The sequence below is a fragment of the Ambystoma mexicanum genome, chromosome 9, assembly GCF_040938575.1.
Source record: "Ambystoma mexicanum isolate Mex_15411 chromosome 9, UKY_AmexF1_1, whole genome shotgun sequence".
In the NCBI taxonomy this organism is placed as follows: domain Eukaryota; kingdom Metazoa; phylum Chordata; class Amphibia; order Caudata; family Ambystomatidae; genus Ambystoma; species Ambystoma mexicanum.
The window spans coordinates 780,871,688-780,889,356 of record NC_090931.1 but is presented as its reverse complement, the minus strand read 5'-3'; the positions used below and the strand labels follow the sequence as shown (position 1 = coordinate 780,889,356).

Here is a 17,669-nt window from a genome sequence, read left to right as displayed (position 1 = left end):
TCACTTGCTCCTCTAATCACATGAGACCCCACCATTATCCAGATCATTTACTGCCCCAACACACAACCTCAACTTCCACAATGACTGGATTGACTTCACAACTAACAACCACACCTCCCCCAACAACAACATCTACCTTGGAGACTTTAACTGTGATAGTTCCCTTCTAGACATTAATCCCATACTAAAGACTATCCTCACTCCACTCACCCCTTATGACCTCACACAACTCATCACCTACCCCACGCCCTGGACCTTTTGATCTTAAGCAAAAATCATATCTCTGTGAAAGATTGTATCTAGGTATCGTGGTCTGACCACTTTGCTATCTGCTTCATGCTCACTTTATCACAAAGGATTCCCCCACCTACCACACATCCTTCTCGCCCTACTGCCAGACAAACCAAACACATTACAGATATGCCTTAGCACCCCTCATACCACTTCTCCCTTCCCCACATGCACATCCTTCCATCCTACTCAACCAATACAACAGCATCATCACATAACTCACTCGACAAAATTGCACCCCTCAAATTTCAAAACTCCCACAACAACCACCAAAAACCATGGTTCAACAGTTCCATCCTCTCTATCAAGCAGGAAGCCAGACACCTTAAAAGAATCTGGCAATAGAACCCATGCCCCACAACCAGGACACCCATCAGACACTCCTGTAACAAGTACACAACAGGCATATGCAATGCCATAGCCACCCATTATCTCCAATAACTCCAATTCGCTACCAATCCTACCCATTACTATTCAATATCACCAAGTCCCTCCCTAAACCAACACCCACACATTCTGCAACCCCATCCACTGCACTATGCAACTCCCTCATGGACTAATTCAATTCCAAAATGCACAACATAAGGACAGCCTTCCCCTCTGTTCTTCCACTCACCCACCCGCTCCCAAACATTCCAACAAATGGGACATCTTCCACCCCATCGACACAGACACCCTTATGAGCCTCACTACCAAAACAAAGCATGAATACTTTCTGGATGATGTATTCCCCTCAAGCTTCATCCAATTGTATCACCCTCCTAGTTCCCCAATGGCTAAACACCACCGACTCCTGTCTCTCACAAGGTACTATCGCCAGTGCACTCAAAACTGGACAAACCTTACACCTCCTCAAAAAACAATCTGTCGACCTCATACTCCAAAAAACTACAGACCCATTACTATCCCACCGTACCTCTCCAGAATCATAGCACACTTTGTCATTACTCAGTTGGAAAACCCATCACCACAAACAACCTACTCCACGCCTTCAAATCTGGCTTCTGACCTCAAAATAGCACTGAGAGCCTTACTTTTCACATCCTCGATGACTGCCACACCATCGAGACAAAGGACACACAGCACTACTCGTACTCCTCGACCTCTCAACACCATCAACCACACCATTGTACGAGACATCCTAGGCTACAGGATGAAACTATGCGGCACCATACTTGATTGGTTCACCTCCTTTCTCACTGACAGGATATCCTTTATCTCCATGCCCCATTATTGATCAGACCCCATCCCTGTCAAGTATGGGATCCTGCAAGGCTCCTCCCTGTCTCCACTCCTCATCAACCTATGTGTTGAAACTCTTGGACAGACCCTTAGCAAACACAAGGTTCATTTCCACCAATATGCAGGTGACACACACATATACTTGCAAATTGTATCCCCTTCACAACTCCACACCTTCAAAACCTGTCTCTCCACCATCACTAACTGGATGGCCACAAACACACTCAAACTCAACCGTTCCAAAATGGTATGCCTCCTCATCTGCTCCCCCAACCCCAAGCACAAACCTAACCTCAACCCCCTGGATCCAAGAACTCGCCACTGACAACCCAAACATATCCCTCTCTACACCTGTAAAATCTCTTGGCTTCACCATCGACAGCCATCTTTCCTTTACACACCACATAGCCGCTATCATCAAAAATGCAATATACAACTACACTTCCTATGCAAAACCAGACACAGCCTTCCTCCTGAGGATTTCTACACTCCAGTCCAAGCACTGGTTCTCTCTAAGCTGGACTATGGCAATGCTGTCATGACTCGACTCCCCAACAATACCCTTGGCCCCCCTGTAAGCCATACAAAACGCAGCAGCAGACTCATCCTCTACCTACCCAAATGTTCCCACATCACACCTGTAACCCAGATTATTGCCTTCAAAGGACTTTGCATTGTATTTAAAGCCATCCACTTCAAAACTCCATCTTACCTTCATGACAAACCAAACCAATCACTCACACAAACACTGGGCACACCAGCCAGAACCTTCTACACATTCGACTCTGAAAACTAACATGCAAACAAAAACAAGCCTTTACCCACTGGGCAGCAAGAGCATGGAACACCCTACCTCTCCACATCCACCAAGCAACCTCCATCACTTTCAGAAAGAGCCTTAAAACATAGGTTTCCCCAAACAAACCCATGCCCTCCTCCACTGCTTTCATTTGTCTGTCCTAATCTTCCTGTCCTTTCCTTTTGCAAATCGCACCTTTTCAAACTTTGAACCATGTAAGGCACTCCGAGACCCTCTGGGTAGGGCCAGCGCTGAACAAAAATTCTAATAAAATAAATAGATACATTTGAGTTAGAGGCTTCAGTGGTAAATCTAGAAAGGGGGATCTGAGACCTGCAGTGCTTTAGCTCTGCTCTCCTGCAGATGCAAAGGCATGTAGAGGATTAGGTAAACCAAGGACTTTCATGAGTTTACTGACATAGCTGAGAGCATTCTGTGGCATGGGTCATTGCAGAACTCTTAGGCTCTCAGAATTGATTGTCCAAAGGAACTTGCTGCAGAAGAAATCCCCAGTTGTGTGAGACCCATACAGACTATTGGCTGGTACTAAAAGTGTCATACTTGTATAAAAGAGTTTGTGACTTTAATTTGGACTTGGTGGAGGCATAGACATTTATTTTCAACCATTTGAGGCCCATCAGCCTCTTACAATGTGGTGTGTTGATTTGTGTTCTGAAAATGGCATCTCTGGCCCACCTTTGAACATCAGAGACAGCAAAGAAGCATGAGGCAGGTAGCATGAGCCATAACCAGAAGGAAGCCCACCAAGAGGGAGTGGGGTGGGGGACATAAAGAAAGTAGTGAATTTATTTTTTTTATTTTATTTTAGCATTTGTAGAACGCACTACAGCCCACAGGCAACGAGGCACTATAAGGAGTTTTTATGAAGGCTTGCTTGAGGGTTACAGTAAGCGGCCCCAAAGGTCTGTTTCAATACATTCGCTTATGCACATTTGCATGGTTACATATGATACAGATTGATTGTTACTGTTGGTTACTAAACTTGTCTAGGTATATAGTCTCCTATACATGGTGAATACATTAATAAAGCATACCTAGAATGACGGGCTCTTTAGATGAAGAGCTTGGTTTTTAAGGCCTTGCGGAAGGCCGTGTGTGAGACGATTGACCTTATCTGAGCTGGGAGGTTGTTCCATAGGGTAGCCGCCATAGTGGGGAAGCTGGGGCTTCCTGCACGCACTCTCCGTGTGTGTGGAACAGTGATGCGGTTGGTATAGGCTGCCCTTGAGGGTCTGGAGACAGTTTGTCTAGTTATCCTCTGTGTCAGATAGGGAGGTGCTTGATCGTGAAGGCACTTGTGTGTAAGGGCCAGAGTTTTGAAGACCACCCTTTCCTTGATGGGGAGCCAGTGTACATCCCTCCTGATCCCCGAAATGTGTTCCTTGCGCGAGGTGCCTGTGGCAGCCCTTAAGGCATTATTTTGGGCAATCTGGAGTTTGGCAAGGTTTTTTTGGGAGGTTCCAATGAACAGGGCATTGCAGTAGTCTAGTCTGGAGCCGATGATGGCTCTGGCTATTGAGATGCAGTTTTACCGTGATAAGAAAGGCCTGATGGCATTGATGAGTTTGGAGTGATATGCTGCAGATGAGGCAATGGCATTTATCTGTCTGTCCATGGTGAGGCTGGGCTCGAGGTACACCCCCACTGTTTTGATTGTTTGAGAGACTCTGATGGGGATATTGTCCACTGTGAAGGATTGGTAATTAGCATCAAGTTTGCCCAAAGTGGATGGGGAGCCGACAAGCAGGAGTTCAGTCTTATCGCTGTTTAAACAGAGCCAATTCTCAGCCATCCATGATTCAATGGTGGCGTAGATGTTGTTGAGGTTGTCCAGGTCCTTGGTGTAGTGACCTGACAGGGGGATAAGAACCTGTGTGTCATCTGCATAGTTTGTATATGAGATGCCCAAGGAGTCAAGTATCCTGAAAAGAGGTCTCGTGAAGAGGTTGTAGAGGGTGGGGGCTATGCAGGAGCCCTGTGGGACTCCGCATTTGATGGGGCTTGGTGTTGCGTTGGCGGAGTCTGGGAAGACCTTCATTACCCTTTCCTGAAGGAACGAGGAGATCCATTCACACGCTTTGGTTGAAGATATCCAAGTAGCTGAAGTCACTATTCTCTACGCAGATTCAAGACACATTTGACCTCGCTAGACAGCATGAACTTTGACTTCTCTTGCTGCCATCGACTTCTTAAACAAATATCAATGTCCACGTTAGCCGAGCAGTATTGAACATTGCCTCACATGTTGGACCACCCACTGTCAGCCACGTCATCCAATCTGGAGATCCCTTCAATCACTTAATTCGAATTGTGGGATTCTCTATGCTGGATCTACTCCAGGAAACTGCTGCAATGAATTTCCAAGGAATAGGAACATATAGAGTTCTATCTAGACTCCCTTCCCATTTTCTTTCCACTAGGGCAAGTGTGTACGGCTATGTAAAACATTAAGCATGTGTACATGTTGAAAAGGGCTGCTGTGGCAGTAACCTGCTTGGGAAATGTGTATTGGGCTGATGAGGTGGTGGTTTTGAAGGCTACACATCCTTTGGTAAATCTTTGGGGCACCTTTTAAAGGTAAGTGCAAGCTTTCCACCTGATGAGTTATACAGCCCAACATTGAGGTATAACATCACTGTTGTGGGTCAATGTCTTTGTACATGGTATCTTTAATGTCACCTTTGTTTGCTATGGAAGATGACACTTTATTCCTATGATGTTGTCTTCTCTTTATTTGAATAATATTTAACAGTTATTTCTTTTCTTGTTTTCAGCCAAAAATGCCAAGCAAAGGGAAACTGCCAAAGTCCTCAGTGAAATTTCTACCTCAGTTGTCAGAGGTAATTTATTTGTATGAAACTTTGGTTCATCACTGTGTGTATGGATTTCTTGCACAACAGTTACCTATTATTGATAAAAGCCTTTGCCTGAATAAAGTGAGACTGTAATGAGTTCTGTAAGCTTTTGATCATGTGATCTCCTCAGGATGGGCACTCAAATGGCGTTTGCATGTCCCCTGCTTTTTATGTTGTTTCTGGCATGTTTCAAATTCCCCGACCTGCTGTACATTTTAAACTCTCTAGATGCATGGTCTTCCAGCTTTGAAGATAAACGGGAAGTATGAAATGTTTCCAAGTGTTCCAATATTTTAAGATCATCATTTTACTCCAAATATCTAGCCCTTGAAATGAACATATTGTCAGGCTTTAAGCAAAACCTGCTCTTTTTTTTTTAAAAAAGGAGCTCACTTGCTTTTTTGTGTGTGCATAAAGCCCCTTTGCGAGGTCACCTCATACCATGGCTTGTGTTTGAGGATTCAACAATACACAGCCATTATTATGGTTAAGTGAGTTTCTGGATCATTCACTCACAAATATACGATGTGTTCCATTCTATAAAATGCTGTCTTGCATAGTCAGTGGAAAGCGATTGCCCGACAGCGGATTAAAATGTTCATGTTTGACCTCATTAGTATCGATTTATGCAGAATTGCCTATGGGATTATGGTGCTTCGACTGTAGGGGAGGGTTGAGGGGTCCCAGGAGTGCCGTCAGTGCTCCTTCCAACAATGCTCCTCCCGTGCAGCTCAGAACTGCTCACTAGACACAACACCCCTCTGGGATGTTCTTATATCTGCACCTGCAGCAACACCATTGCCGGATCCATCAACTGGCAAAGGATAAGCAGAGGCAGGTAACATTCAATTCCATGTCTCCTGTCCAATGCAAATTTGTAACGGCTGTTGTGGTGCCGCTTCAGGAACCTGGGCTGCTGAAAGCTGCTTGTTTAGGCACGTTAGGTGGCTTGGCTTCCATGGATTGATAGTGCTTCAGCCAAGACCTTCTTAATTTACCCACATTTTCATATTGTATCTGGGGGTGTTGGTACTGCCCTGATCTTGAACTTTGACTTCAAGATAGCTGGTTCTAAAGTTCCTTTTGCTAGTGTTTGCGTACATTATCCGGGGTCCTCTTTCTGCTGATGATAATAATGTGTGATTTATGTATACATAGAACATTTTACATACTATTATTTTCACCAAACCAAAGTTGATACTCCTTTATCGACCTCAAAAGGATAAAGATCTGAGTTGGCCTTGCCGGGATTGAAACTGCAACCGGCAGATCATACTGAGCACCCTGAGCTACCTTACCGTTTATAATTTATTTTCCCTCTGGGATGTGGACAAATGGTTCGCCATGGTAAGAACATCTGTAGCTGATTTCCTTTTCCCCCTTTTTTAAATTATCAGCTGACAAAATACACAGTGAATATAGATCAGCTATCAATCATGTCAAAAATACAATGCATTCAAAAGAGAATTTCATAATCGATGTAAAGTACAGTAACCTGCTCCATGGCAGAATCTGGCACTTTCAATTTGCAAAGTACTGGAGCATCTTAAGACATCAGGTGTTGTGGAAGAGTGTATGCATGTTCATCACTGTGGTATATGAGCTCACCCGATGGCATCATTCAGAATAGACTCTCCTTCCCTCAGTCTCCTTGGCTTGTCTTGTGCGTTGGGTATCCTGGGCACCTTGTCCTCTCGCGTTATACTTTCTGCTGTGTCTCAGACAAACATGGGAAACCTGACTGAGATAATGCCACCACTAATTATGATGCCCATTCCAGGTATGTGCCAAACCACAATGGAATAAAACGGCACCCTCCTTCCTATTGAGAGAGCGGAAAGAAGAAGATGAGGAAGAGCTCCGTGAGCCTCACGACCTTTCGCCGGGTAAGCAGTGTCTTTTTTCATGAGTAGGACTTTGACTGCTGTGCTATTGAGTTTGACTTGCATGCTTTGATTCACATGGTTGTGACCTAAAATCTGTTCTTGTCTGCTGGATGGTATCATTAAGCCTGATAGAATATCTATCGAAAAAGATTGTATGGTCTCTTAAGTTTAATATACCCTGTTGTACTTCCTACTGTCTCTTGATCCCCAGAATTGGGAATCTAACATCATCCTGTAATGGGACAGGAAACTGCATCGCTAGCTGTTAAAAAGCAAAGCTGTAGAGACGCCAGAGAGCTTTCCTCCAAGATGAGTGTATTTTAAAACTTCTCATGGGAACCACAGAATAGCAAACCTATTAGAGATCTATGGGTGAAGGTTCTAGAAAATGGGTCTCGAGGTTTCTCTAGAGGCCTTGCGTTACCAAGCGAGCCACGAGAGGGTGTAAATTAGCCCCCTAGAAGCCCGGATGCCATCTATTTAGCTGGGAAGCCTTGAGGTTTTCCCGTTGCCAGCAGGGCCTGAGTGGTATGCTGTTGGTGATTACCAATGGTGCAGTGCTGCATGCTATTACTTTTTCTCCTTATTTATATTGTATTTGCCATTCACAGTGTGAAAAAGTCCCTGCCTAATATTGGGAACCCACAGAGGAATGGTCAACAGGGATGGGAGCCACCTCTGAGCAAGTGCCTGCTCGGCCCGGAGGAGGATTACAGGGGATCCCCGTATCACCCTCACTGGGTGCCCACAGAAAGGGAGGGGGCAGTCAAACGTATCCTTCACCCCTAACCATACCTACTGAAATGCAGAATCATCAAGGGGGGGGAGCCAAATGGGCATTCATACCCTACTACCTATGCTAATCTGCAGGACCAAAAAGTGGGTAGTCAGGGGGGCCCTCATACTCCTACCATTACCAGTCCTTGACACAAGAAGAGGGGGTTTCCCATAATTAGAGAGATCCATTCGATCTGCCTATGCAGACCCAAACATCTAGCATAGGAAAGGAATCAGGAACAATGTGTGTTTCAAAGTCACATGTGTCCTTTTGCAAGTATGCTAGGGGAACCATTTCACACTGTGACTCATACCCACGGAAGCCCTGTTGTTACAAAGTTGCACTCAAACAATGAAGGAGTGATTTGCACGAGAAAGGAAACCAACACTTTTCTTAGCCTCAAGGGGATAACAAACGTTCAAACTCCCTGCGAGGGAGGACGTTTAAATGTTATAGGCGACTTTTCCTGCTTGCCAGAGGATTTCCTAACTCCAGATCCACTCACAGGAAGAGCAGAGGGACCCATACTTAATGGTATCCGGTAATAAGGTCGCCATGAAAAATGCATGAATGATGCACCCTCCAGGCTATCAAGCACTTTCCCCAAATATTCTAGGACTGGAGGTAATAATATATAATTTTACCCCTCTTAGATTATTTGGGTAAAGAATTTTGCTAGCTAGTAAAAAGTAGCCGAAACCCGACTAGTTTTTCATGGCGACATTATTACATGGAACCTACTTAATCAGGTGTGATGAATCCGATGGTATCATCACTCCTTTCCTGGCGGTGACCTCACCCCATATGACCATGGGATGGCAGCTGCTCCCTGATCCTGACCCTGGGGTCGGCTATATGAGAAAGGATCACATGGGGAGGCAACCTCTGGGGGAGTAGCACGGCACCATCAGACAAGGCATGGTATTCCTTTTCTTCTCTTGAGGGTACCCCACCCATACACAATGCCTTAATGACATGTTGTTTCACCTCCCCTCCTCCACCTAGGAAGGGTACTGTAAACCATCGGACAAAATGTGCGTGGAAAATGTAGACCGGGGTCCACAAATTAGATCATAAAAAAACACATAATCAAAGTGGATCACACACCGGGCAAGGAGCAGCGCTGTTTATTACAGCTGGGTAAGCATGAATCAAACAGAACAGTGGATAGGCTCTGATCGAAAAGGCTGACATTTGAATGAGCTATGAACAGTAGTGTTATACCAGAAAGAACAATGCTTGGAAATCCATTGAAACACTTGCAATTTAGAGAGTTCACTTGTTCGATGTTTCCCAGGGATTTCATTGGTTCATTGATGTCACCTCCTCAAAGTTATGCATTGATTAGTGATGCGTAATTAGAGCAAAGAGTGCACCAGTTTCCCAACACATTACCTCCCCATGTGGCACCACATTTATTCGCAGCCCACCTCAGAACAACTTGTAATTGATGAAGAAACGTTTGCGCTGAACGCTGGAACCTTAATACACTGCTATTGGTCAGCACCAATGAGAACAGGACACGAGACACCCTGCAGCTGGTGGGAAAGAGGACATTCACATGATACCTGCTGGATGGTGACCTTCGCAAGCCCTCTGGTGGATGCTGTGAAGGCTGACCGCCTCACCAGAGCTCAGGAACGTACCCTCCAATTGGCTCTCCCAGGAATGCCACTGTGTCCATTATTCCTTTCTCACAGATGCCTGTCGATGGGCATCCATTGAGTTTCTCACTCCCATTGAGGTCCTTTTACGGGAAGTCTGTGGGCCAGTATACCTGTGTCATTTCCCCTGCAGTTGCCCCCACCGCCCTTTTCTTTACTCTTGAAGTTGATAAGTGTGCCCCCCTGTCTGGCGCTGAATTAGCACCTTTAACACAGAAACATCAAGATTTGATTTATCCTCTAAAACCCATAAGAGGGCTTTCTCAGACTCAGCCTACATGTTATTAAGAGCTAACTTGCCTTCAAAGACTTCTGGGAAACTTACACAGATGCTACACATAAAATGGACTACCATTCCCATAACTGCAAGAATACTGCGACAAGGAAGATGGACGAAGTAATGCAGAGCGGAAAAGACCAAGGGTCTCATCACGCATCTGGCGGTATCCTAGTGGTAATATCGCTGGGATACCACCAGCACAAATAGCGCTACGGCGCAATTTGCCGCAGATGACGAGTAGCAGTTGGGCGATTATTGCCCATTCCCCATTGGGTCCATTTGACCCAATGGTGTTGTCATGGCACTATTAGCGCTGGCGCAATTAGTGCCCGGCTAATAGCACCCAAAATGGGCAGAAAGCTGGATTTTTGCCGCCAGCAAAAAGCTGGAGGTAAAACTACACTTTCCACCCAATGCAAAATGGGGGCAGTCCTTAAATGCTGCGGTAATATGATTAACGCTGCATTTAAGGGCTACTGCCCAACTCGTGATGAGACCCCCCCTGTGAGTACAGGTTGCGCTCGAGTTGTCATGAGCACAGGCTTATAGCCTGGGAAATTTAAATCTCAGCAACTGCTGACTGGAAGGCACTGCTGGAAGGAGAGAGCTGCTTTGGACAGGATGGACCAGGAAGCCGTGGGGCTGCAGAGGCTGTCGTGGAGCCAGCCGGCTCAAGAAGACAGAAGTAGAAAGCTGTCCGTCAGTTGAGACACACTGTGAGAATGGCGACGAGGCGAGAAGAGAAGCTGAACAACTGCCACCGGCTGCCCGTGGGAAGAGGAGGGAACGCAGGGAAGAGTAGGTGAGTCCCCAAGAGGGAAACAGGGACACCGGGGAGTATGGGCAGACATGCCGAAGGCAAATAAATATAAAAGATACAAATGAAATAATTGAAAGAATAGGAAATACTGAACATTTTGTTGAAAGGGAAAGCAAACAAGAAGCAAGAGACTTTAAGTTCTGCAGGTGTATGCAATACACATTGAAGAAAAGCTCTGGTAGGATAGTGTACCAGGCAGGTACTATGTTAGCCAAAGTAAACCCACAAGACCATTACGTTTAAAAACGTGTGCAGAGCACACATGGAAGGAGAATATCGGGTGAAGTAAAAACTGCAAAATGTGTGCATTTAATTAATGCCCTGGCAGGATAGTATACCAGGCAAGTGCAAGCGTGTTTACATGGGAAAGTCCTAGTGGGGAAACACACCAGGCACCGACAGACTGAATCATGTGCAAGAAGTACATCAGCCAAAAGGAGTGTAAACTTGGCAGGAGATCCTAACAAGATAAAGAGAAAAAGCCAAGGTAGGTTTTTGTAGGTTTTTGTCTAACGGTTGCATTTTGAATTAAGAGAAATTCAAGAAACTGTTATCTTTGAACATACCACAGAGGAAAGAGAAATCCAAGGGAAAGGGAGCCAACCTCTGGAACCTTTACAAACCACTCAATGCCAAATACATTACCCATTTACCCTTAGAGTTTATTTTGTTAGATGTGAGGGCCAGAATAGTAATTTGGACACAGGACGGTTTTACTTTGGACATTCTGACATTGACAGACCCTTAGTTTTGGTTGTAGGTAGGGACACCACTCTAGAGCACAGACAGAGAGGCATTTCCCGAATCCCTTTTATTTTAATAAGTCTTTAACCAAAACTATGAACCCATTGTGTGCAAGTTTCATTCCTGGCTGCTCACACAGGTTTGAACAGCAGGATTTCCAGGCAGTGGGTGGGAGACACTATACAAGTTCATGGACCTTCTGGATTCCAAGTTGGTTGCAGGCCTTTAAGTATCCTTAGGCTAGCGCCTTTCCAAACCATGTGATCACCAACCCATGGCCCAATCACAAAACAGCAAAGCCCTGAGTACACAGGTGTCCTCAAAATAATGAGGCACTACCCATGGGGAGGATACAATAAAAAGCGGCCAGTTCAGTCTGGCAGTGTGGGGAGTTCATGTAGGAGTTGGAGGAAGGATTTTGGAGGAGAGCGGTGAGGGATGAGTAATGTGAGACGAGCAGGAGAAAAGACTTTGGTGGTTGGAAGGAGAGTCTGGAGGAAGGAAGAAGTGTCATCAGAGGGAGGAGAGTTGTTTGGGAGTGGAGGCAGTGGGCCTTCAAAAGAAGAGAGCGAGTTGGAAGGTGGTTGTAGGAGAAATACCACCACAAGGCCCACTTTTCAGAAAGGGAGTAAATGGAAGACCTTAACAAGACCTCTTGTATTTTCCTTCTAATCATTGCACGTGTGTGATGTTGGATATTTTTACTGAACATTGCTATGACTACTGCTAAGTGATGTCCTTCCTTGGTATCGGGCGCATCGCATATATAGACAAGTATATTTTGCTGTATTCATTGTGAAGAAATCTGTTGGCTGTTTTGGTGAACTGTAGTTCGCATCACAATTTAATTGGATCATTTGGCTCAATGTTATCCATTGTGTAGCCATCTGTTGGCTGTTTGGTGAACTGCAGCCTTACATATCAATTTAGCGGGGCCTCCTAAATATGTGAATGCAGCTTCATATACAGAGACAACAATTCAAGCAAGACTTAATGCTGCACCTGGAGACTTCTGTCAGGCGCAGGCAAGGCTAGGTCTTTTTAATTTCTACTTTTCTGACTTAATGGATCATCTAACTTTGGTAAATTCCTATGCACCTAAATTGGGGACACCTACATATTCAGAGTTTGTTGTTTGCAGATTATATCATTTTGTTAGACAGGACCCACATTGGCCTACTTCGATTTCTAAACAGCTGTTCCTAAGTGACAATCTGAAATCGTACTCTGTGAAATCAGTGATTATGACTATATCTGGTCGTAGGGCCAAACCTAAACAGTTTATTTGGTCGATAAGGGGGGTCAAGACTAGTGGCAGTTGCTACCTTAAGGTATTTAGGCTATAACATCCATGCAAAAAGTGTTCTAGTGCAACTGGATACCACAATCGTACCAAAGCTAATGCCTTGTCTGGCCCAAATGTGTAGGAGACTCGCCAGATTGTGCATATGTTCTGTGTTACAAGTACTACGGTTTTATGTGGGTAAAGTGGTGCCTTTATTGTATGGTCTGCAATAGTATAAAGTTCATTGGAAGACCCTAGACATTTCTGACGGGTCTCTGTGGAAGTAATGACTGTGCTTTCCTGGTTCCCTACCACTGGTACTGAGAGACAACAGGAATTACATATCCAATCCTGGAGGGTTTTCATCTATTGGAATAAATTAAAACTATATGCAAAGGTTGTAAATCCTCCATCCAATTCATTATTCGCTGATTTTAAATCTCTTGACGTATTCGAGCCAATTTGTAGTCTTAAATGAATTCATACAAGTCTGTGAATCCATTCTGTCTGACTGGTCTTCCCATAAGGATGATCTTTTAACTAATCCTGATAAGCGTAAAGGAAAAGCTGGTATATTAGCAAGGAGCTGAGATCAAGAGACTATTGTTAAATATGAACTCCTCAGGGAATATGGGAAATTGCATTATTCAGTGATATGCGTTTTAGGTTTAATTGATTGGATACTCTTGAGGGGTGGGGCCCTTTTGAAAGCATTGCACTTTTATGATTGGCACTGCAGACTTTGTAATGATGTTTTTTCGTTAGAAACCTTTAAACATCTTATGTTAAACTGTTATGCCACTTTTGCTGTAAGAAGCCTGTTTCTGGGGAAATATGTATATTGTACCGAGTCCCTTATTTGAGAGGATTTTTTTAAATAGGTTCTTAAGTGGTCGTCAAGTTTCTCTAATAAGAGCCTTGGTCGAGTAGCCTTAGTAGGATTAATGTTAATTTGGGGGAACATGGTTATTACTCGAGAAGATAAAATTGCGTTTTTTAAAGTTTTTATGTCTGAATAACCTATCAATTTTCATTTTTTAAAGTACAATCTAATGTTAATATTATGGTAATATGTGTGTGTTATCTAAATTTTAGGACTTCCATTTTTCTTTTCTATTTTGCTTTTAATATGTGAGTTAAAAGTTTGATACAAACTAATTACACAATACAAAAAATAAATGTAATCCTTTGGGCAGTTTTACCTTCTCTGAAAGGGTCAGATGAGGGAGATAAGTGCTGCTAAGGCATGTGCTACCATTCCAAGATGGTGTCCACAGAACATACTGCTTTAATTGTTATGGTTTAGGAGCCTAGCTATTTTATCATTAAGCCCCATTATAATGCAGCACAAAAGTGAAAAACTACATCCATGTACAAGTATCATGGAAACAAAACATGCTCTTAAAAGCATCATTCAAAAAAATCTCTGCTCAGTGTAGACTCTTCCATCAGTGCTACAAAATACCTGCTGCTAAAACAGAGCTTTCTTCGTGATGCACATCACAGAGCAGCTGACACACACCACAGCCCGCTCTAATATGTAGCTGCATGAGATCTGGTAGCGATGTAAGGCTCTCTCTAGACAGAGCTAAAAAGAAAAGACTTTGCAGATATAGCCGCAATATGCATGTCTGTGTTATGTCCATGAGATTCCAAGGCACTGATTGGTTCTTCCTGTATACACCAGAACTTTCTCCAATTCATATTTGGTGTCCCTTTACCCTATTAGCTGTGTTTATTGATTTTAACTTTCACAGAGATTATAAAGAAAGTACACACAAGGCAGACTTCTTGATGCTGCACTAAGCAAGGGCATATCTGTACAGTGCACCGATGCATTCTTTTCTCGGGTGCTGATGGGTGAACAGTTTGACCAAGTTAGCGGTGTCCCTTTCAGGTCATAAAGCTCACATTTCAGTGTGAACATCCAATCTAGCCCTTCAGCCCCTTAATTTGTGGGAGAATTACTACATTGCCTGGACCCCACCCACTCCATATTTCCTATCTGGAAGATTGCTTTCCCTATGAGAATTTCACCGGGAAGATTATGGAGCCTTGGCCCTTTATACATGTAAGCCCGACCCTGCATTGCACCGGGACATTATTCCATGTGCCCGTTCTTCATTTCCACAAAGCCGCTTTTTGATTATTACCCTAACTTGAAAGATGTGCCTTTGCATCATTTTTCATGGAGCCTGCACAATCTGTAGGTGCAAAGATCCCTTCATTTCTAATTGTATAGCACTAAGGCTATGAAAGCTTCTACCGTTCTGCTGTTGCCACAAGGCAGCCCCCCCCACCCCCCCGCCCAGTACGAATGGTTCCAAGACATCCATAACTAGATGGATAGTACCTAGCAGAACACTCTGCTATCATCCAAAGTAAGTGTTTTTCGTACACGTGATGCTCATTCCGCCGCTTTTTAAAGGCCATGTGAACTTGTGAGGGCAGCCGCTGGGCCAGCTGCACATGCCTTATGTCAGACTTCCAGACCAGTAATTAAAATATCAATAATTAAAAATAAATGATAGGTCTGGCTGCCCCCGGATATACATTCCTGGATGCCAGCAGTGGGTCCTAAAATATTTGACAAGCTCTCCCCACGTTTTACACATGAACCAGCTTGGTCTGAATCAGACTGTCTTTAGGCCCTTTCTGAAATGTGTAAACTGACCATTTTCACTTCTCGTAGTGAGTCATTTCAAGGGATGCTGCATCGTAAAACTCAGAGGCCTTGCTAGGTGGGGGCTGAAGGGGCTATAGCCCCGGACCTTTTGGTTGTAGCCCCGGATAAAAGCACAGGGACTACAACCAAAAGGGTAGCTTCCCGACAGTCCCGACATTAGCTTGGCCCCGGATCTTTTCCAGACCTAGCAACACCCAAAACTACTTCTCTAAATTTTGGAAGCATGCAATTGGTCTCCTTTAACAGCCGGATTGTTCTAACACCAAAATGAACGACACACAATTATAGCGGTTATCGCAAGGTGGTGTCCTTCCACGTCCTGTGCAAAAGTTGAGCTTGCTCAGGACTCAGAGATGGGCACCCACGCCCTAAACCTAGAATAGGTTAAGCAATAGCCATTGCACTCCAGAGTGGGAAAGATACCAACCTCCACTGCAAAAGTACTTGACGTAAAAGGGGCAGTGAACAATGTATTTTTTCAGTATTCTGCCATCTTGTAACAAGATAAGATTTGAATGGTTTTTCTGTGCACTGATTGCAAAGTACCACATGAAAGAAAGGCTAACATCTTTCCTTTTTTAATTTAAGATTCAGACATGTATTGTTCATTTATATTTATGTTGCAAGACCATTGGATCAAGGAGTGCCAGGACCTATCTCACTCTTTGTCTCTTTCTTTCTTCCTGCTCTTTCCCTTTATCTTTTGTCTCTTTCCCACTTTTCAGCTCTTTCCCCTTTTCACTGTCGCTAGCTCCCTGACACCTAATCCCTTCCTGACATATATTCTGTACACTGCGCCCATACAGCCCGTGGTTTGGGTGGCCGCTAGCTTGAGGGTGAGGAATTGCCGCTAGCTTGAGGGCGAGGAATTGTTCACTGTTTCTGCTGTCATGCCTGGTGTGGCACAGCTCTTAGTGTGTAACACTTTGTTTTGGATTACGGGATGTGTAGTCCTTGCAGGATGGGACTGGTCTCGTGACAGCGCAGTTTAGTAACCTGTTGTGTGTGCCGTTTTAAGAGACCTCCTAGTATGTCCAACCTTGCTCCCTTTGCAGGTATATACATTATGCGATCCCAAACCAATATGTCCGTCACATCCTTCCTGTCTTCTGGCTCATAGATGCTATTTAAGGGTTGCGCATGCATGAAGCACATGCTACACAACTCTCCATTTCTTCTCCTTGCTTCTTGCTTTCACAAACACCGCTGGCTCTTAGTCCATCCTCATCTGCCCGCAGAGCTGAAGGCAGTCAACAGATGAAGAGGTTTGTGTTCAGAGCTTTGTCCCCCCAGAATGGGGTCTTGCCCCTGTGCCACACGTACATCCAGTAGTTGTCATTGAATGCTCATACAGACCCTCATTTGGGCAAGGACCGTGGATCTCTGAGGGTCTTCTCGTCCCAGAGCGTTTTAGCTCGAGCTTGAATTTGGAGAGGTGGCCCAGCTGGGTGTGAGACGGGAATCCAGTGATGACTCCGCTTTGCCAGGTGTGTAGTGGGTGGGGCTAAGGGATCTGGGCATGTAACTGTGTAAGGGGAAGGGGGCGTGTTTTGTGGATGGAGGCTGCGACTACAGTCTCTTGCAGCCAGGCTCTTCAGCCCCCATTTCACCACCGCTTCAGTCTGAGGGCCCACATTCTTTCACATGCACTAGCCGGAGACGCGTGGGCCCCCCAACCATCCTGTTCCCTTTGACACTACGCGGGCAACTCTGACTTATTGGTTTTTGAGGCTTCTGCCACCTGCTGGTGGAGCCAGGCCCCCAGAAGGGCTTATGGATTTCTTTTGTCAAATATGCCCCATCTATGAAGGGGGTCCTAAACCCTTTTCTCCATCTACTTTACACCTGCCCAAGCAGAGAACGGAGGATAGCACAGGGGCAATGCGCTGTTCTTGGAAGCAAGACCACGCAGAGCAACAGAGGTTCGGATCCCGGATCCGGCTTGGAAACCGAACGCAGCTATGGTATTAGGTGCAAAAAACCAATAAAAATAAGGTAAATAAAAATAAGTAAACAATGAGGATTCACATGGGAAAGCTGTAGTGAGACCCCAGTCCACTGGCAGCCTTGCTCGTATCCCGCAACAGTCTCACTGCCTGGCAGATGGCCTCAGCCTTTGTGGGGTGATCTATCTCTGAACCCTCAACCACTGAAGGAAACTAAGGAGGTAATTACTTCTTTCGGTTTCAAGTCTATATTTTGCACTGCTATGAAACATATTTCTTTGCTAAAAAGTGTGCTTGGGTTCGTTGACAGACTATAAGGACAGGCCTTGGCAAAAGCTGTGCCTAGAGACATTTTGTTATTGCAATGGTTTT

The 17,669-nt window shown here is 44.7% G+C and overlaps 1 protein-coding gene across 2 annotated transcripts in view; it reads left to right on the top strand.

Annotated features, from left to right (window-relative positions):
* Positions 1 to 17,669, top strand: part of DNAH7 (dynein axonemal heavy chain 7) — a 1,167,586-nt gene that overhangs the window by 53,030 nt on the left and 1,096,887 nt on the right. For both annotated transcript variants that reach the window (XM_069615701.1, XM_069615700.1), the window contains 2 exons: positions 5,128 to 5,193; positions 6,989 to 7,094. In XM_069615701.1, the coding sequence (XP_069471802.1) occupies positions 5,128 to 5,193; positions 6,989 to 7,094 (172 nt within the window). The remainder of the gene's footprint in view (positions 1 to 5,127; positions 5,194 to 6,988; positions 7,095 to 17,669) is intronic.